This window comes from Macaca thibetana, chromosome 1 (genome assembly GCF_024542745.1).
Source record: "Macaca thibetana thibetana isolate TM-01 chromosome 1, ASM2454274v1, whole genome shotgun sequence".
NCBI lineage: Eukaryota > Metazoa > Chordata > Mammalia > Primates > Cercopithecidae > Macaca > Macaca thibetana.
Window position 1 is genome coordinate 34,355,991 of NC_065578.1, and position 24,816 is coordinate 34,380,806.

The window sequence follows — 24,816 nt, forward strand, 5'->3', positions numbered from 1 at the left end:
TGAAACCCTTCCTCTACTAAAAACACAAAAATTAGCTGGGCGTGATGGCATATGCCTGTAATCCCAGCAACTGAGGGAGCTGAGGCAGGAGAATCACTTGAACCTAGGAGGCGGAGGTTGCAGTGAGCCAAGATCATGCCACTGTACTCCAGCATGGGTCACAAAGTGAGACTCCATCTCAAAAAAAAAAAAAAAAAAAAAAAAGGGAAGAAAGAAATAGTTCTATAGATAATTTCCCTAAGTAACTTTCTAAGCCTATGTAACTCAATATTATTTCTCTACCATAACGCCAGTTGTACTGTGTGAACCACACATAGCAACATTTCTATAGATGGAGTGTTAGCAAACCTTTTTCCTAAAGGGCCAAATAGTAAATATTTAAGCTTTCTTGGCTGTGACCAACAAATATGACTTTTTTGCATTCTCCTTATCCTTCTTTTTACAACCTTTTAAAAATATAAAATCATTCTTAGCTTAGAGCCATCCAGAAATAGGCCCTGGATAAAATTGTTTAAGTAGGACTTCCTCTATATATATGTATTTATTTTGAGATGTAGTTTTGCTCTTGTCACCTAGGCTGGAGTGCAATGGTGCTATCTCGACTCACTGCAACCTCCACCTCCTGGGTTCAGGCAGTTCTCCTGCCTCAGCCTCCCGAGTAGCTGGTATTACAGGCGCACACCACCACACCTGGCTATTATTTGTATTTGTAGTAGAGACAGGGTTTCACCATGTTGGCCAGGTTGGTCTTGAACTCCTGACCTCAGGTAATCCACCGGCCTCAGCCTTCCAAAGTGCTGCGATTACAGGCGTGAGCCACTGCACCCAGCCTTCTATTTTTATTTTCAAAAAAATCTCTATTGACCATTTTTGCAGATAGTATGAACTCTAGCAGAAGTGGTCTATTCTGTTAATGAACTTATCAGAGTAAAAAAATGAAGTTGTTGTAAACTTACTGATGCCATTGAGGGAAAAAAAGTACAAGTTACCCTGTCTCTACAGTTGTAAAGCCTTTAATAAAGGAATATTTTAACATTGCTTTCTTTCTTTTTTTTTTCCTGGATTATGAGGGGTAGGGTTAAAAATTAGGTTTAGGGCTTATACAGATTCTTGTTTATCTGAATAGAAAGGGGTATCAGCTAAATCTGCTGTGACAAGAGAGAAGGTGAAAATACAGATTTTTGTTTTCTAAGTAACAGAACTATGTTACAGAAAGTTTGGAATTAGAAGGAAGAATCGTAGGAATGCTTATGGGGCTAAAGATTGGGGTACAGTTGGGTAGTTGGTACTGTCTCCCCATATCTCTGTCGTATTGTGCTTCTGCAATTATTGGCAAAAATGACTTTTGTATTTATTATTTTATTTAAATATTATGTTATTCTGCTTACAAAAGTAATATGTTCTTTGAAATACTGACATGTAATAAGATATGAAAATTTTACTCAGGAAGATGATAGTTTATTACAGTGATGTGCTTCAGTTTTAATAGACTTTTGACAGTTTTTAGGTAATTGCTGAATGTTTTATCAGTTTATAGATATCTCTAATCTTCTTGATCATTGCTGCCAGAACACTAGAAATAACAGGGATCATTCTAAAAAGTAAAGTCTGTTGTAGTAGTTCTCATATTGAAAAACAATTATTTGTTTTATAAAATGGTTTATACTGTACTTCAAATTCATAATTTTTAAAGCCTTAGTGCATAAGTTGACTATTAAAGTTGGTAAAAATAAAATTCATTTCTATCAGCAATGTATCAAGTTTTAGTATTTATCACCTTTTGGTAAGCTATAAAATCAGATTGATCTAAATATTCACTGGTTTCAAACTTTAAAAAATATTTGAAACACTGTTAGAAATATATTTTACATTGAGACATGTAGATGCGTATCTCTGTGTGTACACAAACATTTCTTGTAGCATTGCTTATTGTCATTCTATATGATACACTTCGCTTTCTGTTCTAACCCATTAAAAAAATACTGGTTCCTTAATGTGTCCATCCCTGCAACTTGAAAGAAGACTGAGTTACTACATTGTAGTTATTATCCCATTCTCAGGTAGAGTTTTCGTTTGGTTATTGCTGTATTAATAACTATGATTCTTTTTCAGTTTAGGAATACATAAGACTTAACCATTTTTCTATTATTGTAAATGTGCTCTGATAAGAATCAGGGTCTGTCACTAAAGGAGAAAACTAGAGTGGCTGTTGAGGAGCATCTGGTAGTTTTAGACACAGCCACACAATTCAGCATACTTACCAGGATTTATTGTGTTTGTTCCCAAACTTTATTATTACTCGGCATTGTAGTTATATAAGTTTACTTGTACATTTTTTTACACTAGTGAAATGTTACTTTGAAAAGTAAACTGTTGCTTCTGTGAAAATGTGAATGCTTTAGAAAAACTAAGCAAATCAGTAAAAACATGGATGTGCAAGTGTCTTTACTTTCTCCCTCCATTTTAAAGAAACTCAGATTGCAGTCATGAAGATGGCCTATATGGTTGTGATTTATTTATTTTTATTTCATTTTTTTTTAGATAGAGTCTCCCTCTGTTGCCCAGTCTGGAGTGCAGTGGTGTGATCTTGGCTCACTGCAACCTCCATCTCCTGGGTTCAAGCAATTCTCGTGCCTCAGCTTCCTGAGTGGCTGGGATTACAGGCATGCACCTGGCTAATTTTTGTATTTTTAGTAGAGACGGAGTTTTGCCCTGTTGGCCAGGCTTATCTCGAACTCCTGACCTCAAGTGATCTGCCTGCCTCAGCCTCCATAAGTGCTGGGATTACAGGTGTGAGCTATGGTGTCCCGCCTGTGGTTTAGCTAAGAAAGACATATTAGCATAGCCATTATGAAAATCTTGACTGATATTAAATGATTGGTAAATGTGCTTTTGTATGTCCAAGTAAAAATAAACGTTTAAGGCATTTATATTTCATTTTTAATGATCCTTGGCTTTGACTGTTGAATTACATGGTGATCTTATAAAGGGGTTTTTATTATTTAGGAAATTATATTTTTTTGAGTAGCAGTAATAGTCAGATCATCTCTTAGAAATGTTTCTGTGACAGTGGCCGAGCACGGTGGCTCATGCCTGTAATCCTAGCACTTTGGGAGGCTGAGATGGGCGGGTCACTTGAGGTCAGGGGTTCGAAACTAGCCTGGCCAACATGGTGAAACCCCATCTCTACTAAAAATACAAAAAAATCATCCAGGCGTGGTGGTGGGCACCTGTAATCCCAGCTGCTTGGGAGGCTGAGGCAGGAGAATTGCTTGAACCTGGGAGGCAGAGGTTGCAGTGAGCTGAGATCATACCACTGCACTCCAGCCTGGGAGATAGAGCAAGACTCTGTCTTTAAAAAAAAAAAAAAATTTCTGTGGCAAAGCACAGTGCTAACTTAAGCTTTTATTTAAAACAAACTGCAATTACCTTGTTTTTGTTTTTCATTTTTTAATTTATATAATTTTTGTTTGTTTTTCATTTTTTAATATATATATTTATTTTAAAGACAGAGTCTCTGTCACCCAGGCTGGAGTTCAGTCACGTAATCATAACTCACTGCAGCCTTGAACTCTAGGTTCAAGTGATCCTCCTGCCTCAGCTTCTTGAGTAGCTGGTACTACAGGTGCGTGCCACCATGCCTGGCTTGTTTTTAAATTTTATTTGTAGAGACGAGGTCTCATGCTATGTTGCCCAAGCTGATCTGAAACTCCTGGGCTCAAGTGATCTTCCTGACTCCATCTAAAAAAAGAAAAAAGGCAGTAATCGCAAGGAATTGTTAGAGAACCATGATTTCTAAAGTTGAAATTACTGTTTTGTTTTTTTTTTTTTTTTTTGAAACGGAGTCTTGCTCTGTTGCCCAGGCTGGAGTGCAATGGAACGATCTTGGCTCACTGCAACCTTTGCCTCCCAGGTTCAAGTGATTCTCCCACCTCAGCCTCACTAGTAACTGGGATTACAGGCATGTGCCACCATGCCCAGCTGATTTTTGTATTTTTAGTAGAGATGGGGTTTTGCCATGTTGGCTAGGCTGGTCTCGAACTCCTGACCTCAGGTGATCCGCCCACTCCACCCTCCCAAGGTGCTGGGATTACAGGCGTGAGCCACCACGCCCGGCCAAAATTACTATTAATACTAGTTTATTTCTGAAAATTATGCTTTGATTAAAAACAAAAATGTGCCCTTCCCCCTCCCAGTGCTGCTGGGCCCGCAGGTCTCTGTCGAGCCGCGGACTCAGGTCTCTCTTCTGCAGGATGGGGTTTGTTAAAGTTATTAAGAATAAGGCCTACTTTAAGAGATACCAAGTGAAATTTAGAAGATGACGAGAGGGTAAAACTGATTACTATGCTTGGGAACGCTTGGTGATGCAGAATAAAAATAAATACAAAACCCATAAATACAGGATGATAATTCGTGTAACAAACAGAGGTATCATTTGTCAGATTGCTTATGCCCGTATAGAGGGGGATATGATAGTCTGCGCAGCATATGCAAATGAACTGCCAAAATACGGTGTGAAGGTTGACCTGACAAATTATGCTGCAGCATATTGTATTGGCCTGCTGTAGGCCCGCAGACTTTTGAATAGGTTTGGCATGGACAAGATCTGTGAATGCCAAGTGGAGGTGACTGATGATGAATACAATGTGGAAAACAGTCATGGTCAGCCAGGTGCCGTTACTTGCTATTTGGATGCAGGCCTTGCCAGAACTAACACTGGCAATAAAGTTTTGGGTGCCCTGAAGAGCGCTGTGGATGGAGGCTTGTCTATCCCTCACAGTACCAAATGACTCCCTGGTTATGATTCTGAAAGCAAGTAATTTAATGCAGAAGTACACCAGAAGCACATCATGGGCCAGGATGTTGCAGATTACATGAACTACTTAATGAAAGAATGGGAAGATGCTTACAAGAAACAGTTCTCTCAATACGTAAAGAACAGCATAACTTCAGACATGATGGAGGAGATGTATAAGAAAGCTCATGCTCCTATACGAGAGAATCCAGTCTATGAAAAGAAGCCCAAGAAAGAAGTTAAAAAGAAGAGGTGGAACCATGCCAAAATATCCCTTGCTCAGAAGAAAGATTGGGTAACTCAAAAGAAGGCAAACTTCCTCAGAGCTCAGGAGCGGGCTGCTGAGAGCTAAACCAAACAATTTTCTATGAGGATTTTTCAGATAAAGACAATAAACTTTTTGGACAGCAACAACAACAACAAAAAACAAAACCCAAAAAAATAAAAAGGAAAACAAAAATGTGCAGGAGGAGTTAATATATTAGAATATTTCACAATATTTATTTATGATAGTTGAATTCCTTAGTTGGTGGTTATACCTTGAAATGTTTGTTGGATATAGCTTAGAAGTATCAGTATACTGCTAAAACAATGACTAAGCATAAGAGGGACAAAGAATGACGGTTGACTTTACCTCGAAGTATGAAATTTACTTTCATTATCAAACAAATGTTGTTCTTAAATTACTTAAAATAACTTTATTCTCCTTTTGCAAAATCTAAGTCTATTTGCATTTTACTGATCACAGTCTCTATTACACACAGATTTTCCTCCTGAACTCATTGCTCTTTATTAGAGCTTTCTTGTGAGCATACTACAAAGCTGTAATATTCTCAATCTTAAAAAAAAATCTATTTAAAAAAAAAACAAATAGGCCGGGCACAGTGACTTGCACCTATAATTCCAGCATTTTGGGAGGCTGAGGTGGGAGGATCACTTGAGCCCAGGAGTTCAAGACCAGACTGAGCAACAGAGCAAGACCTTATCTCTACGAATAATTTAAAAATTAGTGCGCACGCGTGCATGCGCGCGCGCACACACACACACACACACATGGCCAAAGTAAAAAAAAACCTCTATTAAGGGCCTCTGAATAGTTATCTCTGTTCCTTCGGTTCCTCTGAAGAATTATTTTATACTAGGATTCTCAAGTTATTTCCTCTCAATCTGTATTGGGATCACTCCACTCTGACTTGCATACTCATTTTCCCACTGATGTAGCTGTTGTCAAGTTAGAAGTTAAGTTCTCAGTCTTCATTTTATCAGTCATCTCAGCAGCATTCATTATGGTTAAGTCACTCCCTCCTGTTTTCTTCATTAGTTTCTATGACACTAGCCTCCTCATTTTTCTCCTACTCTATTAGCTGTTTCTTCTTAGTGTCTTTTTCTGACTCCTTCATTTTGACCAGATTTTGCAGTACTGAAGTATGTCTGGACTCTCAGCTGTCTTCCATCTATAGTAAATAAACTTACTAGGTGATCTTATCTAGTCTCATGAATTTTAAGTACCATCTCTTCATTGATGAGTCCCAAATTTATGTCTCATTACTTGGCCAGTCTTCTCTTAACTACAGGCTAATATATCCAACTGCCTTCTTGATATCTCCATTTGAAGATTTAAGAAGGATATCAAAGTCTGCCATCCCAAAACCAAATTATTCATTCTCCCTCTTTCAGTGTGGTCCTCCCTTAGTGTTTCTGTCTCAAGAAATGACACCCTGTTGTGTTGTTCTTGACTCCTTTCATACCCAGCATCTCATATACATATCAGGCAGTGCCTCTACCTTGAAAATATATCCACATCTGACTACTATTCTTCACATCCACCATTATTTTTACCTTGGGTTTCACTACCAGTTTTTCCTTGGGTTATTGTAGCTTCCTAAGTGGTCCTAAGTGGTCTTCCTGCTTCCATTCTTCTGCTCCCTATAACATTGAACACTTCATAGTACACAGAAGCTATGTGTAAAATGTATGATCCTTGTAAAACATAAATTATGTTAATTTGTCTGTAGAGTCTTCTAACAACTTCCTTTTACACTTACATAGATTGCAATTTTTTCGTATTGCTTGCAGTTTCCTAATAGACCTATCCTCTGTTTCTGTTTTCTCATTTTTTTATCACTCTTCCTATCATATATGCAATTCCAGCCATACCATCCTTGCTTTTCCTCATACACGCCAAGCATAGTCATAGTGTCTAAAAGCCAGAAATCTTCCATGAGAAATTTGTGCTTTCAGGTGTTTCAGCTACTGTGATCATAGTGTTCTGTTTTGTTCTCTTGATATAAGCTCTGAGAAACAGAAACTGTTTCTTTTATTTGGTTATAGGGATCACAAGGATGAGACAAATTCTGATTCAGTTAAGTAATGTAACTAGTACTTATATTTTAATTACATAAGATTTTATGCAGTCTACAGATTTATTGTGTAAGTACCAAAATTGCTCATTCAAATCAGTTGCTTTGTTAGAAATTGCCATCTCTGAGGCCAGGTTCTGTGGCTCGTGTAATCCCAGAACCTTGGGAGGTCAAGACAGGAAGAGTGCTTGAGCCCAGGAGTTTGAGACCAGCCTGGGCAATGTAGCGAAACTCCCGTCTCCACAAAAAATAAAAAAAGAATTAGCTGAATGTGGTGACATACATCTGTGGTCTCAGCTTTTTGGGAGGCTGAGATGGGAGGATCACCTGAGCCCAGGAGGTTGAGACTGCAGTGAGCCGTGATCATGCCATTGCACTCCAGCCTGGGTGACAGCAAGATTCTGTCTCAAGAAAAGAAAGATAGAAAAAAAAAAAAGAAAAGAAATTGACATCTCTGAGAAAGCTGTAAATCTCCAGTGCATTTTGAAGATTTAAAAAAATTTTTTCGGCCGGGCGCGGTGGCTCAAGCCTGTAATCCCAGCACTTTGGGAGGCCGAGACGGGCGGATCACGAGGTCAGGAGATCGAGACCATCCTGGCTAACACGGTGAAACCCCGTCTCTACTAAAAATACAAAAAACTAGCCGGGCGAGGTGGCGGGCGCCTGTAGTCCCAGCTACTCAGGAGGCTGAGGCAGGAGAATGGCGCGAACCTGGGAGGCGGAGCTTGCAGTGAGCTGAGATCCGGCCACTGCACTCCAGCCCGGGCTACAGAGCAAGACTCCGTCTCAAAAAAAAAAAAAAAAAAAAAAAAAATTTTCACTTAACATATCTTGGGAATTCATAAAGCTACCTCATTCTGTTTAACAGCTATATAATATTCCATTAGAGGTGTGTGCTATAATTAAGTTAGCCTCACTGATGAACACATATGCTATTTTCAGTCTTTTTCTGCTATAAATGCTCTTTTTCATCACTGTCTTGTGAGATTATATTTGCAGGATGAATTTGTAAAAGTTGAATTGTTGGGCTGAGCATGGTGTCTAACGCCTATAATCCCAGCACTTTGGGAGGCCAAGGCGGGTGGATCACCTGAGGTCAGGAGTTTGAGACCAGCCTGGCCAACATGGCGAAACCTTGTCTCTACTAAAAATAAAAAAAATTAGCCGGGCATGGTGGCAGGTGCCTGTAATACCAGCTACTCAGGAGGCTGAGACAGGAGAATCACTTGAACCTGGGAGGCAGAGGTTGCGGTAAGCCAAGATGGCGCCACTGCATTCCAGCCTGGGTGACAGAGTGAAACTTTGTCTCAAAAAAAAAAATTGAATTGAATTGTTGGGTCAAGAGTTCTGTGTATTCAAAGTATCAAAAATATTACTTAATTGCTCTTTATTAGTTTTGTACCAGTTTGCATTCCTACCAGTAGCATTTGACTGCAGGAGTAGGCAAACGTTTTTCTGTTAAGGGCCAGATGGTAAATATTTTGAACTTTCTTTGTATGTATTTTAGTCTTGGGCCATAGTTTCCCAATTTTGGCCTATAGCATAGCTGCGAGACTTTTTTTTTTCTTTTTTTTTTTTTTTTTGGAGACAGAGTCTAGCTCTGTCGCCCAGACTGGAGTGCAGTGGTGCGATCTCAGCTCACTGCAATCTCCGTGTCTCGGGTTCACGCCATTCTTCTGGCTCAGCCTCCTGAGTAGCTGGGACTACAGGTGCCCACCACCGTGCCCAGCTAATTTTTTTTGTATTTTTAGTAGAGATGGGGTTTCATCATGTTAGCCAAGATGGTCTCGATCTCCTGACCTCATGATCCGCCTGCCTTGGCCTCCCAAAGTGCTGGGATTACAGGCATGAGCCACTGCGCCCGGCCAGCTGCAAGACTTTTATCAAAACTTTTTGTTATTACCAACTTACTGTGTGAACATGGTATCCCATTGTTTTATTAGTTTGCATTTCTCTTGTTGAACCTTAGTATTTTACTGTCTCTGAAAAGTTTGTTTGAACCCTTTGCTTTTATATATGTATTTGGTTGTTTGTCTATATCTTTACTGAACTATAGGTCCTATTTTTATCTTTTAAGGAAATTACCCTTTGTGATATAAAATGAAATAAAAACTTTTTTTTTTTTTTTGAGACGAAGTCTCACGCTGTCGCCCAGGCTGGAGTGCAGTAGTGCGATCTTGGCTCACTGTAACCTCTGCCTCCCTGGTTCAAGCAATTCTTCTGCCTCAGCCTCCTGAGTAGCTGGGATTACAGGCGCGCGTCACCATGCCCGGCTAATTTTTGTATGTTTAGTAGAGACGGGGTTTCATCATGTTGGTCAGGCTGACCTCTAAGTCCTGACCTTGTGATCTGCCTGCCTCAGCCTCCCAAAGTGCTGGGATGACAGGTGTGAGCCACCGTGCCCGGGGAAATAAAACCTTTTAAATCAGTTTATCTTTTTATCTTTTTGATTTGGTTTGTGTTTTCTCATCTCTAGCCAGTTTTAAAGTCACATTTGATCTTTTATATTTTTATTTATAACTTGATCTTTTATTCTGGATTATTTTTGGTCATTATTAGAAAGGCTTCTTTCTGTGACTCAAAAATAATTCTTCCATTGTTTCTTTAATATTATTAAAATAATTCTTCCATAGTTTATATTTAATATTACTGTTTTATTTCTTTATGCCTAAACTTAGATACATGTGTAAAATTTTTTTGATGTGAGTTAGGGATCTCATTTTTCGATATGACTACCCTTTTCTTCAAATACTACATCCTGAATTTAAATGTAGTGATAAGGGGCTGGGTGCAGTGGCTCATGGGATTTGAGAATCCCAGCAGTTTGGCACACTGAGGTGGGCAGATTGCTTGAGCTCAGGAGTTCAAGACCAAACTGGGTCTCTACAAAAAATACAAAGATTAGCTGGATGTGGTGGCGTGCGCCTGTAATCCCAGCTACTCAAGGCTGAGGTGGGAGGATTGCTTGAGTCCCAGGGCGGAGGTTGTAATAAGCTGAGATCATGCCACTGCACGACAGCCTGGTTGACAGAGCCAGATCCTGTCCCAAAAAATGAACCAACTAACTAACTAAGTAAATGTAGTGATATGGAAAGTTGCTTACAATGTTACTTCTTAGTATTGACTTCTCATGTACTGTAGAACTCAATGTTCTGACTACATAAAATGCCTAATTTTTCATTCATGAAAAATTACAGAGCACGTGCTATGTGGTCAGCTACTTATGATGAAACGTTGAGATGACTCACCTGTAAGTTCTTCAGCATACATCTCATAAAATTTTAGCATCTGTTTTACTATCTGTTGTCTCATTTGATTATTTTAGAAAGTATAAACAATTTTTCCAAATCTTATTGCCTCTATGTTTATTAGCAAACGTTCTTATGATATAAACAAACTTTTCTCTCCTTCCCTTTGACATGGACTCAAATTATTTACCCTCATACTGTTTCTAATTTTCTGTTTATTTTTTCTAGCTCTGTGAGGAGGAAGAGTCATACCTATCTCTTTCATCATTTTATCCCTAGAACCTAGCACAATATCTACTACAGGGTGGTTTCCTAATAAATATGTACTGAATGAATGAATACTTCAGGCAGTGGGGAGCTATTGAAGAATCTCAAGGGAGGGTGTAATGTGAAATGACTTATATTTTGGAAAGGTAATTCTGGTGTCATTAAGGAAGAGAGCAACCTGAGCAAAGCTCAGAAAAAAAAAAAAAAAAGAAACAGAGGATTGCCCTGTCACATCACCCAGGCTGGAGTGCAGTGGCACAATTATAGCTTGCTGTAGCCTCAAACTCTTGGGTTCAAATGATCCTCCTTCCTCAGCCTCCTGAGTAGCTAGGACTGCATGTGTGTACCATTACACCTGGCTGATTAAAAAAAAATTTTTTTTTTTGTAGAGATGGGCTTTTGCTATGTTGCCCAGGCTGGTCTTGAACTCCTGGCCTCGAACAGTCCTCTGGCCTCGGCCTCCCAAAGTGCTAAGATTATAGGTGTGAGCCACTGTGCCTGGCCCAGGAAAGCTTTCCTTTGGATTCTGTATCAGTTGGGACCTGATTACAGATAATCCAACTTAAATCAACTTAAGAGGAATTTATGGGATTTATGGCATCCAGAGAAGGGTTGAAGAACCAGCCACATGAAGGATGTAACTGGGCTTCAGGAACAAATCAGAGCAAGGATGCTAATGCCACTAATATTTTTAGTCTTCGCCTCACTCTGTTTTTATCAGTTCCAGTTTGTTTGCTGATGGACCAATTAAATTTGGTCTGGGCATAGAGTTTATAAGGGTATGGTTGCTTCCTGAGTATACATGTGGATTGAATTAGTATACCTTTGAAGGTATTGTAGAATCCAGCAGGAGATGTGGAGTATTAGATCTAGGTGCTAAGTGGAAAAGATGGATTTGAGGGAGATAAGAAGTAAAGTTGACAGAATTTGTCCAGGGGGAAATCTTGAGCACCTGCTGGTTTGGTGAATCTGTTAACCGTCTGAGGGAATTATAAGAAGCATGTGCTTGGAATGGGAGGGAACATGATGAGTTTTGATTTTAGAGATGCTAAGTTGGAGAACGTGTAGGAGCTAGTTGAATGTAGACTTCCGAAATCTTGGAAGAAAGGTCTAAGCTTAAGTGCTTAGGAAGTCAGTAGCAAAGGTAAGTGTTATGGAGGTGAACAAAATAGCTCAGTCTGAGTGTGAAAGTAAAGAGAATGGGAATCTTGCAGAGAAACTAATATTGAAGCCATGTGAACAGAAGAAGAGGAGTGTAAAATAAATTAATAAGGCAATTAAGGAAAGTAAGAAGAAATAAGAGTACCAAAGAATCCAAAGGAATTTTATCCATGAGGGATATGCCACTTAGGGATTGAAAAAAGTCAATTTGCTTTGAGCATTGGGAGATCATTGATGATGTTAGTGAGAAAAGTTCCAGTGGAAAGTTGGGAGCTGATTGTATTAAGCTCAAAGGGTTAATGGATAGAGGTGAAGTAGAAGCAAACTATGTAGAATTTTTTTCCTACAAGTTTGTGAAGGGAAGATGAATGAGGGCATTGTAGGGCTAGGGGGTTGCTTTGTTTTGTTTTGGAATGGGAGAGATTAGTATATATTAGTAGTTTTGAACAGTAAATAATTTTTTATTCTAGGTTGGAGAAAATTTATTTTTATGTTTAAATATTAACTGCCATAAGTGTTTGTTAGTGTTAGTGCAGAGAAAATGGGACTCAGACCAGAGGACCTGAGTGCTGATCTCAGTTTTACCTGAATAATCGCCATAATAATTATAAATACCATTTTATATTCCCTTCTATTTGTCAGTCATTGTGTTAGTAGGTCCTTTAATCCTAATCCTCACCACAAATTAATCTCCAAGGTGAGTATTATGCTGTTGTGTAGATAGACTCTGAGAGTTTACTTTTCAGGATTACATCGATTTTCAGGATCATGCTTTGATTTCAACACAGATATGTCTGATTCTGAAGTTGGTGCTCTTTTCTCTATATCTCACAGCTTTCTTTTCTAACCTGAAGTAGTTACTCAAGTTTTGGCTCCTCGTTTCCTTAACTGTCAGATAAGAATAGTCATATCTGTCACACCCATATCAAAGTGTTAAATGAATACTATGGTAATATCTGTATTATGTTTGAAAAAATATTTATTTGGTTAAATACCAAACTAACCTTATCATTGTGGTCTTTAGCACTATCGTTTGTCTAAACAGTATTTTACTTTTTAAGGTGGTGGTATCATGGATACAGAAATGTCTGAAGATATAGACCACAACTTAACTCCTACCCTTGACAGCATGTCTTATGGAATGCCGAATCAAACAGGATCTGAAAATTCATTGCTGGATGAAGATGATTATTTTTTGAACTCTGGGGATCTTGCAGGAATTCCAGTCGTTGGTAGTGACAATGAGGATGAACAGGATTTTAGTTCAAAGGACAATCTTGTGTCTTCAATTCATACTGATGATAGCTTGGAAGTAGAGAGAAGAGTCACACAGCATGAATCAGACAATGAAAATGAAATACAAATTCAAAATAAGTTAAAAAAAGACTTTCCTAAACAGTTTGATCAGGTTTCTGTCTTTAAATCAATACGGAAAGATTTTAGTCTAGTAAGAGAAAACAGCAAAGAGACATTTTCTGGAAAGGAGAAAAATAGAGACCTAACTTATGAACGTGAAAAACGGTTGGATAAACCCCATAAAGATTTGGATTCAAGGTTGAAAAGCAGTTTTTTTGATAAAGCAGGTAATAATTGTTGGAATTAGAACCATAAAACACAATTAAAAATTACTGATCATAATATATAACTTTTATTACTTTTGATGTTAAGTGAAGTATGAACGGTTAAATTCATTGTAAGCTTGTCATTTTTCTTTTGTCCTTGTTCTTTGCAGAGTGACTGAATTTCTCCCAGTAACTTTTGGTAATGGTATAAATGGTTGAAAATAGCTCTAAACCTCATTTCTCCCTCCCCTGGTTGCAATGTTTTGATGAGAAAGGCAAGATACTTGAATCACCTGTTCATTTTCTTTGGTTGAACATTGGAACCTGAAGTTGGATTTAACTTCTTTGTGCTGTAAGCACTAATTCAAACTGCTGTCTCACCACTTAGTCCAAATTAGGGAGTTTTTATTTTATTTTTTAAATTTAATTTAATTTTTTGTTTATAAACTCTCACCTCTATCTGAAAGGGAGGTTTTTTTTAAAAAAAAAAATTCTAATTTATGTTTTAGAAGTTTCTTGAGGTTTCTCCTGAGCCTCTTTGCCCGGTGTACCCTATACTTTAGCTGTAGTTAACATTCTTGAATATATCATATATTTCCTTCTATGCCTTCCTTTCCTCCTGCTATTCCATTTGCCTGCATGTCATTTTCTCTCTGTATATTTGCTTGTGAAAGTACTTCTTATCCAACAATGCCTAACTCATAAACCTCTTCTACTCTGTCATCATTCTAACTGCTCTACATCAAGAATGAATTGTTTCCTTATCTATATTTCCACAGCGTTTTCATGCCTCATTATTTATTTATAGTATTTATCACACAGTATTATAGTTCTGTATTTGTTTTACCTTACCTACTAGTGTAGGAGTTGAGGGCCAGATTTTATCTTACTCATCTTTGTATTCTTGGGGCCTAACCTAGTGTAGTAAAATAGTAATTATTCAATAAATGTTCACTAGCTGTGAAGGAAAGCGAGTATTCTATACCAGTCCTTGTATTTCTTCTAACAATGCTAGGAAATGTATGGTAGAAAGAACAAACCAGTATTGTTAGAGAGACAGCTTTTGAGTATGTACAAGGCTGTGCAAGGATATACTATGTTTTTCTCTATAATTCAGTATATATTTCCAGTATCCCTTCTTGGGGTATGAGAGTCATGTTTCTCAAGGAACATAATGTCTAGTAGTAGAATGGACAAGACAGGTCTGGCAGTAGAAGTGCCAATGTCCAGTGGAATAGCATAAGATTTAATTTACAGTTAAAGACAATGATAGAAGAGCTTGTCATAAGGCAGTTCAAGAAGATATCTTTCAAATAATTGAAACAGTGTGTTTTAGGGATTCTTAGAAGAGAGATGATTTTTAACTTATTGAACAGGGAGGGTTTTATAGAGGAGAGGTGAATTTTTGACTGAGCTGAGTCTGGAAAACTATAAAGATTAGGATAGACAGAGGGGACTTGGAACAGAATAAGTAGAAATGGGGGAGAACAAACACAAGCAATTTTCAGAGCAAAAATAATTGTTTTTTTTTAGGTTTGAGCAAGGAAAAAATGTAGGGTAAGGCTAAAAGTTAGGTGGGGCCAGATTGTGCAGAACTTCGAGTGAAAATACCTTTTGGGTGTTTTTGGGACCCAATTCACTCTAACGAGCATCTTTGTTGGAAAAGAGAGGTGGTTATCAAATGATAGCTTTTTAGGTCACTCTTTATAAGATTTGTTATTCATATACATGTGTTTGTTTGTTTTTTTTTCCTTTCAATAGCTAATCAAGTTGAAGAAACATTACATACCCATTTACCACAAACCCCAGAAACAAACTTTAGGGTAAGTTTTCAGTGTGTATGTAGATTGCTGTAACTGTGACAAGTGTCAAAGTTTTCTTTATGTCACTTTCTAAATTCTAACAATGTATTAGGTAGAGCACTGATTTTTTTTTTTTTTTATTTGCTTAATATTTGTGTAAGGTCATCATTGGAGACATTCTAAAAAGCCTCAACTCTTAGGGTCTTTGTTTGTATTTGGTATTTGGACATATAACACATTTACTTTTAGGCATAGGGACACTAATGAATGTCCATAGAGTTCTTCATTTCCAATGAGCTTTTCTTTGGGTGTTAAACCTGAAGAGGAATCATTTTTAAGTCTGAATATTTATTAATCCTTTATATTGTGTTTTAGGATTCCAGCTACCCATTTGCCAATAAAGAATCCATTGGTTCGGAACTGGGGAATTCCTTTGCATCAAATATTAGAATTAAAGAAGAACCTTTGGATGATGAGTATGACAAAGCAATGGCACCACGGCAGGGACTACTAGACAAAATTAAAGATGAACCTGACAATGCTCAAGTAAACATTTCACCTTTTTTCCCCCCCTTCTTTTTGTTCCACACATTGAATTATTCATTTGAGAGAGGAAGTGCTTAAGAAGTGAAATAGTTTGTTGACAGGGTGAAAGGAAACTCTTAAAGAAGGTTGAGGCTATTTGAATTACCATATAAGGCATTAATGAGCTGTATGAAACTTTTCCTGAGTAGTAATTAAGGCTTTTAATCATCTGTGTTTCTTAACACCACTGTGATTTTTGCAATGCATTTTAGTGCAAGGATTTGAGAAGTATACAGCAGATATGGTTGAAGGTTTATGGTAGTTTATGGGTTTGTGGTGCAATCAAATTTATGTAGGATAGTAAGCCTTTTGCAGTTAATGCTAATGAAGTACAGGCTATATATGGATTTAAATATTTTTCAGGAGGGGTTAATGGACAGATCATCTTTGGAAGGGTTAATTGATTGAAGAACCAGTTCATTGGATTAGTGGATAGAAGGTAAAGGAGGCTTTGATGAATGATACGTGATTCCAAGTTTGAGATCTGTGAGTAATAAGAGTGAAGGTAGAACTCTGCTATTTCAAGGTTGCTCTGGAGATAAAATCATAGAGATCTTGTAACTGTGAGGTCCTGAAGTCAGCTAAGCTATCCATGCAGTTAATGATGTTGCTATTGTTGGAATAGAAGGAAAAAGTTATATCAGATGCTGCAATCATTTTGAAGTGCAAGAAGGGGTCCAAGGGACGAGTATGCAATAGCAGCAATTATTTGAGGGTATCTGTGTTTTGTACAGACGGTATGAATTGGCTGTTTTTCTGAAATGACATTTAATCTGGGGGAAGCTTATATTTTCCTATCTTTCTGTTTGTATTAGAGGGTTTGAGACTGTCAGACTTCTGTGAAAGTGCTTTCTTCTTCTTTTCTTTCTTTCTTTTTGTTTTTTTTTTCTTTTCTTTTCTTTTTCTTTTTTTTTTTTTTGAGACAAGGTCTTGCTCTGTTGCCCAGGCTGGAATGCAGTGGTGCAATCACTGCTCACTGCAGCCTCAACCTCCCAGGCTGGAGTGAACTTCCCAGCTCAGCCTCTCAAGTAGCTGGGACCACAGGCGTGTACCACCACACTGGTGAATTAAAAAAAAATTTGGTAGAGGGGCCCGAAGTGGTGGCTCATGCCTGTCATCCCAGCACTTTGCAGGCTGAAGCCAGCAAATCTCTTGAGGTCAGGAGTTCCAGACCACCCTGACCAACCTGGTGAAATCCCATCTCTATTAGAAATACAGAAAATTAGCCAGGCATGGTGGCGGGTGCCTGTAATTCCAGCTACTTCGGAGGCTGAGGGAGGAGAATCAACTGAACCCAGGAGGTGGAGGTTGCAGCGAGTCGAGATTGCACCACTGCCCTCCAGCCTGGATGACAGAGTGAGACTCCATCTCAAAAAAAAAAAACAATAAAAATAATAATATATTTTTTTTTTGGTAGAGTAAGTTGCACAGGCTTGTCTCTAACTTCTGTGAGCACAGAATTAGGGATAAATAGATGTCTCAACACCTGGGGAAAGTTCATGTGGCAGTATATCCTTCAGAAGACTACAACTATGTCTATATGAAGGGCAGATCTTGTATCTCTTCTCCTGCCCCAATGTGGGTATGCTGGCAGGGTACCAAAATCATCTCTTTCTTTTGTACTTGACCCATGTGACACTTCCGTGGGACAAAAAGGCACTTGAAGCATAAACCAAATATAGTAGGGGTAGAGAACACTGAGAAGGTTATTAGTATTGTTGTTTTCAAAACAGTCAGAGGTTCCATTGGCTAGAGAATATAAATAGGATGGAACAGATAGAAACACTTAGATTTTTATATACTTATTCAGAATTATAAAATGTGTTATAAAATACTGAATATGAATATAAAGTTTCATCATGATTATGGAGAAGAACTTCCCCAAAGACTCCCTCCCTGATTGATTGGACTTGAGAATTAAGCAGTAATGTGAGTAGATCCTGGGCATAAGATCCAAAAACATTCTTTACCCTGACCCCACAATAAGGCACTTGCAGTATGTGAGTGGATAGAGCTAGGTTTTCCCTGAGGAGTCCTTTTTGTTGTCAGCCATACCAGTCCTATAGGATCAGACCTTTGATAATTCTTCTAGAAATCCCCCCAGAGCAGCTCATGTTTTAAACTAGATACATGATTCTTTCCTTCTTTTCTTTTTCTTGTCTTTTCCACACCCTTTTCCACCTTCCCTCTTTCTTTTAGAGGAGTATCGCCTTTCAGTATTGCATAACTTATTACTTTTATTCATTTCCCATGTACTGGAAAAGGGAACTCTAGTGTATTATTTTATTAGTCTCAAAAAAGTACTATTAGCCTCTCATAAAATACCGATAGATTTTACAGTTGTGGTCAGTGTTTACTTTTGACCATCCAGTTACCAGTAACTTTTTTCTTGGTTCAATACAATCATAGCTTTAGTTTATGGCACCTTTTCAAAACTTCCTTGGCTTTTCTTTGTGCTTAATTTAGGTAGTTTTGCTTTTAGCTCACTTGCTAATTCTCTTTTTTACACAATTCATTTTGGTCCTAATTTCTTTACTTTTATACAGCACCTGTATAACAAGGTGCTGACATGTGTGTATATGTATTTAACTTCCTCTACCCATTTGCTCTTGGTTATTTCTTCAGTTATGATATTCTGGATTTGCCAGTCATCGTCTGTCCTCCTGCCTCTATTACTGGCATGATGTCATTGGGTCTCTCAGTTTCATTTCTTCGTTCTAATTCTATTGCATGTTTCTATAATGTTTTCTGTAGTACTTTTACAGTTACAGATGCTTTTACATGTACTCTGTTGCTTAATTCTCCTAACAACCCTATTTAAGATGGCCAGAGTAAAGGATGTTAACATTTGTAGATGAGAGAGCTGAGAGATACAGAGATTTAGTTACTCAGGCCTCATGGCCAGGAAGGAGTCAATCTGGGGTCGTAATCAAAGTATTTTTTTTTTTTTTTAGTGTACTAATCTTTCTGTAAATAAAAGTTGTTTAATTTTTAAAATACCTAGAGAAGGTTTCAAAATAGATACTTTAAACAGAGCCAGAGACCTCATTTTCCTCATTTCCCTTTTCTGTAGGTTCTAAAATCTGTACATTCAGTAAATACTACATTAAAATCATGATTTCTTTTTCTTCTTGCTCATAATGATAGAGGGAGAGCTAATGTGTAGTCTCTCATTGAAAGAACTCAATTAAAATGGGAAAGCAAATGAACTAATTGTCATAATAGTGATTCATACAGTTTTGGGAAGAAAATGTGATAATTCAAATGTTGGGGCTTTGTTTTAGCCATGTTGAGTTAATTTGGCAATAGAAACTCATTTCTAAAATACTTTCATGGGATATTAATATTGGTCTTCATTTGTAGTAAACTAAGAAAGTAAAGGTATTGGTATAGGATTTGTTTTGTTTTGTTTTGACATGTGTTTTTCTGCTTCTGAAAGCTTTTGGGTACCAATTAGATGTTTACTTCTCAGAAAATATTTGTTAGTTATTTGCTAGTCATTGATTTATCAAATACTTGTGGAATTAGTGATCATGGGAGGATACAAACATAAACCAAACATGATTGTGCCTTGAAGGCATTGTGGACCATACAGACAGTACTTAAGATGTATACTATTTTACTGTATTACACAAATAATATGTACTCAAGGCTAAAGGAATCCAACAGAAGTTTGCAATAGCCATCACAGAGACTGAGAGAGCTGACTGGAGACCGTTAATGTATGCCAATGAGTATTGGTTGTTTCTGGAGTTTTCTGAGATTAAAATAAAAATATTTAAGGAAATTTTCTTTAATACACTATATAATGAAGGAATGTCATGATTAGTTGATGTTAGAAAATCTTTTAATACATACATTTCATCAGCAGGTCAAATAGGAGTATCTGCAATAGTCACTTTATTAGATGCCAAAAGATATCTCATGTAATTCAGCCATTTCTTACAATAGATTTTTTTCTTGATCATGATAAGGAACTACTACTTCAGATCAGTAACAGTTATTGAAGTTCAAGTAAAATGATGCAAACTTTCTGTTAATATTACTAAAAGAATACAAGTTGCGGATGTCATCATTATTATTTAACTCTTGTTGGATTTTTACTCCAATCCATGTTAAAGAAATTAAAAGAAAAAATAATGGAAAAAGGGAAATAAAATTATCACTTGCTATTAAGAATATTTATGAAAGAATTAATAGAATTCATGAAAATTTAGTGGAGTATGTAGTTGAATTATACCAATATTTCTGTAAACTTCCTAGTTAGATGATATAATGAAAAAGATACACTATTCCCAGCAGCAACCAGTACTTACATCAAATATAACTTGAAATAATGAAGAATCCATCTTTTTAAATGTAAGAAATATGAAGATGTCAGTTATTTTTAAATTAAGATTTAAGGCCGGGTGTAATCCTGTAATCATGATCACGCCTGTAATCCTAACAGTTTGGGAGGCCAAGGGAGGTGAATCACTTGAGGTCAGGAGTTCAAGACCAGCCTGGCCAACATGATGAAACCCTGTCTCTACTAAAAAATACAAAAATTAGCCGGGCGTGGTGGTGCATGCCTGTAATCACAGCTACTCAGGAGGCTGAGGCAGGAGCCTCACTCAAGCCTGGGAGGTGGAGGCTGCAGTGAGCTAAGATCGTGCCATTGCACCCCAACTTGTGGGACAATAGTGAAACTCCATCTCAAAAAAAAAAATTGAGATTCAGATTTGATGCAATTCTGATGTAAATATCAAGTTAGGTTACGAAGTTTTGTAGAAGAATAATAGGCATGCACATACACACACTTATTACACATACCTTCTAAAAAATGGATGGAGAGGTTGAGAGCGGCAAACACTGTTAAATGGATGAACATCATATAATTCATTGCTTTCTTTTTTTTTTTTTTTTAAAAAGATGGAGTTTCACTCTTGTTGCCCAGGCTGGAGTGCAATGGTACAATATCGGCTCGCTGCAACCTCTGCCCCGCCCCCGCCCTGAGTTCAAGTGATTCTCCTGCCTCAGCCTCCTGAGTAACTGGGATTACAGGCGTGCACCATGTCCCGCTAATTTCTGTAATTTTAGTAGAAACAGGGTTTCACCATGTTGGCCAGGCTGGTCTCAGACTCCTAACCTCAGGTGATCCGCCGAGCTCGGCCTCCCAAGGTGCTGGGATTACAGGTGTGAGCCACCACGCCTGGCCATAAACATTCTACAGTTAGTTTCATTAGGATAGCATGATGTGATAAGATTAGTCAGACTGAAAATGATATAGAAGAGATAGCCCAAAAACAGACATTATTTTTTAAGAATTTGATATATTTATCAGTGGCAAATGAAAGGAATTCACTGTTTAGAGAAAGAAGAAGGGGTGGGCGTGGTGGCTTACGCCTGTAATTCCAGCACTTTGGGAGACTGAGGTGGGTAGATCACTTGAGGTCAGGAGTTCAAGACCAGCCTGGCCAACATGGTGAAACTCCGTCTCTACTAAAAATACAAAAATTAGCTGGGCGTGGTGGCAGGTGCCTGTAATCTCAGCTACTTGTGAGGCTGAGGCAGGAGAATCAGTTGAACCCGAGAGGAGAGGTTGCAGTGAGCTGAGGTTGAGCTAGCCTGGGTGACAGAGCAAAACTCTGTCTCAAAAAGAAAAAAAAAAAAAGTTCATTATACATCAAAATTAGTAAATTCCAAATGGAATAAAGCAGGGGTTGGCAAATTATTAGTGGTGGGCCAAATCCAGCCCTCCACCCCCCCATTTTTTTTGTTTTTCCACCCACTGCTTTTATAAATAAAGTTTTATTTGAACATTGCCACATTCATTCATTTACATATTATCTGGGTGCTTTTACTCCATCAGAGGAGAATTGAGTAGTTGGGACAGCGACCATATGACCTGCAAAGTCAAAAGTATTTGCTATCTGGCCCCTTACAGATAAAGTTTGCTGACCCCTGGATTAAAGGACTGTATTATTATAAAAACGAAACTATTTTCTTATTCTTTTAATGTGGAAATAAAACTTTGTAAGAGATAGAAGAAATCACAAAGGTAAAGACTGTCAGATATTTTTGACATAAAAATGGAAATAAATATATAAAATTTTAACTCAAAGTACACATTGAGGAAATGTTGATAACAAATGCTACTGAGAGTTAATACTGTTCCATTATAATGTACTTTTTGTAAATGAACATTAAAAAATAGCTGCAAATTGAAACAAAGTGGGAAAATACTTTTAAATGGTGTTTTTTCATAAATTACTGATACAATTAAGAACATTTTTTGGGGAGGAAAACAATCTGTCATTATGTATCAAGAACCTTTACTATGTACCTGTTTACCTAGTAGTTCCACTTTAGGAATTCTTTTCTTGGGAGATAATCCTAAATACAGGAGTATGAATATTCACAAAGATATTCATCGTGGCATTGCTCATTGTACTGAATATGTGGAAACATTAAATGGACCAACATTGTGTTGTGGTTATATAATCTCAGTGCCATGTGGGGCCATTGGAGCCTGAGGCAGAAGGAAAAAATCAGTAATATTGATTTGGTATTTCTTTAAAATTTTGATATTTTGCTCATCATGGACCTTGCATAAATTTGATTTTTAAAAATACTGTGTTAAAATATTATCTTGATTACTGAGGTTTTGGTGCCCCCTTAATTTTGTACCTGAGGCATGTGCCTCACTCACCTCATCCCAGTCACATCTCTGTGTAATGTGTTACGTTTCTTAAATAATATATATTTGTATGTCTCAAACTTGAGTAATGTGCCGACACCTCCCCACCACAGAAAAGGAGATATATCTGAGATACTCCAGAATTCCAAGAATAAGTGGTCTTGCAGAGTTTTTGCATGTTTCAATATGATAAACAATTAAAATAAAAGTTAAATCTATTATGTAATGATTTTAGAATGCAATCCTGTAATTGTAAAAAGCAAACAGCACTGAAAAGTTGTAGTAGAACTCAGTTATATGGTGGTTACCCATGACTTAAAATATGTGTATGTGCACATAAAAATCATTGAAATAAAAACAAAATTTAAATAACATTCTTTTAGAATTTTCAGACTACGTAGACCTCAGGGATTCTTGGACTTCAGTTTTGGAAACACTGGTATATTTAGCCATTATAAGTTATTTTGGAGTAATATACTAATATACAAAAAGTTCAAATGATTCAAATGAGCAAAAAATCAGTTTATAAGAATGGTATATTTAGTATAATTACAACTTATTAAGAAATAAAACCTCTGTATTGAGGTGGGGAAAAGACTGGAAAGAAATATACCCAAAGAATAACAGTGGTTGTTTTGGGATGATTAAAATATGATTAGATTTTTTTTCTTATTTTTATTTATCTAAATTTTCTATAGTGATTGTGTATTACTTTTATAATAAACAGTAACTCATAATACTTTAATAAAATTAAAGAAGATTTTTCAAAAATAATTTATAAATACTTAGTAGTGTCACAGACTACTTTCATTTTTTCCTTCTTACACTCCTAGCATATATATATTATACCCATATTTAATTATAGTTTGCTTGCTGTTTTGTATTTTATTATTTCTTATTAATGTTTTAAACATTTTCCACCTCTTTATAGTGGTAGTAAAATGTCTTGAATGTCTGGATGTCTTTAGGTATTTATTCTTTTCTCTATGTATTTATTTATTTTTTTCTTCTTTAAAGGAGTATAGTCATGGCCAACAGCAAAAAACTCAAGAGGGGGAACTGAAAATTAGTGCTGTGTTTTCAGTCAGTGGCAGCCCTCTTGGTAAGAAACAGACCTGAATAAATGGATTGTGTATATTCTGACCAATATGATTGAGAAGAAATTCTGCTTGTATTAATAAACTAGGCAGCTCTCTCTACCCACTTAGGATGCCTTTAAATTGTATATTGCATAATTACTATTGGGTTTCAAGACTAGCTCTAGAAGAGAAAGAATGTCTACTTAAAATTCATGGTAAAAAGTAAAACATTTTTTTCTTTCAATTTTTTTTTTTTTTTTTTTTTTTTTTTTTTTTTTTTTTTTTTAAAGCTCCACAGTTGACTACTGGCTTTCAGCCCTCACTGGCGTCATCTGGCATGAATAAAATGCTTCCTTCAGTTCCAGCCACAGCTGTTCGAGTTTCCTGTTCTGGTTGTAAAAAAATCCTCCAGAAGGGGCAAACTGCTTATCAGAGAAAAGGGTCTACTCAGCTATTCTGCTCCACACTGTGCCTCACTGGATATACAGTTCCACCTGCCCGCCCACCGCCTCCTCTCACCAAGAAAACTTGTTCAAGTTGCTCAAAGTATAGCAGAATTCTAAATTATCTTTTTTATTTCTTTCCTTTCTCTCAGCATACTTTGTTCTTAGCCCATGTATTACATTTGATATTCCACATTTACTCCTTTTTTTTTTTTTTTTTTTTGAGAAATACTTTATTTTCTGTCTGCTTTCAGTTGTTGCTTTTCAGTCTTCCAGGTGCTAGGTGCTCAACTTGTTTTTTAGCTTTCAATAATGTTACTTTTATGTATTGTTTTTGAAACCAGCTCTCCCATCCTTGTTAGTTGAAGTGCCTAATATAACAAAAAGTGCACATTTAGGGATATTGTATTACAGCAGTATTTTATCTTATAACTATAGGCAATAGATATTTAAATCCAACAAATATTTAAAGTTATATTTCCTGTTATGTAATTTGAATTTATTTAATACTTTTCTTCTTAACCTTAAATGGCTTCCAGTGTATATATTTTTATTTTCTCAATATCTCTGAACTCCCTCATTGTGTCCATTGGAATGTTAAATAACAAAAAAGGGGTATGACCTTATGACTGTAATAAGGTCATCCTGATATATTTGAGGAATACAAAATAACTTTGACTAATTTTGTGATTGTTAGAAACAGTTTAAGTCAGAAAAAGAGGAATAATGCTCTTGTTCTGAAACACTCTATAATCAGGCTACTCAAACCATGATTCATTTATTACTTTAGGCAGTAGTGTTTATAGTTCCTCACACAGATGCTGCACTTTGTCTG

General features: G+C 36.9%; 1 protein-coding gene and 1 pseudogene across 11 annotated transcripts in view; both read left to right on the forward strand.

The window, feature by feature from the left end:
• Nucleotides 1-24,816, forward strand: part of ZMYM4 (zinc finger MYM-type containing 4) — a 159,175-nt gene that overhangs the window by 84,689 nt on the left and 49,670 nt on the right. For 7 of the 11 annotated variants that reach the window (XM_050797473.1, XM_050797491.1, XM_050797528.1 and 4 more), the window contains 5 exons: nt 12,893-13,414; nt 15,155-15,216; nt 15,571-15,741; nt 23,477-23,561; nt 23,829-24,084. In XM_050797473.1, the coding sequence (XP_050653430.1) occupies nt 12,893-13,414; nt 15,155-15,216; nt 15,571-15,741; nt 23,477-23,561; nt 23,829-24,084 (1,096 nt within the window). Of the gene's footprint in view, nt 1-12,892; nt 13,415-13,563; nt 13,746-15,154; nt 15,217-15,570; nt 16,220-23,476; nt 23,562-23,828; nt 24,085-24,816 lie in introns of those variants that run through there. The other 4 variants (XM_050797556.1, XM_050797538.1, XM_050797533.1 and 1 more) reach the window with 3 other exon arrangements.
• Nucleotides 4,172-5,843, forward strand: LOC126960409 (60S ribosomal protein L5-like; annotated as a pseudogene).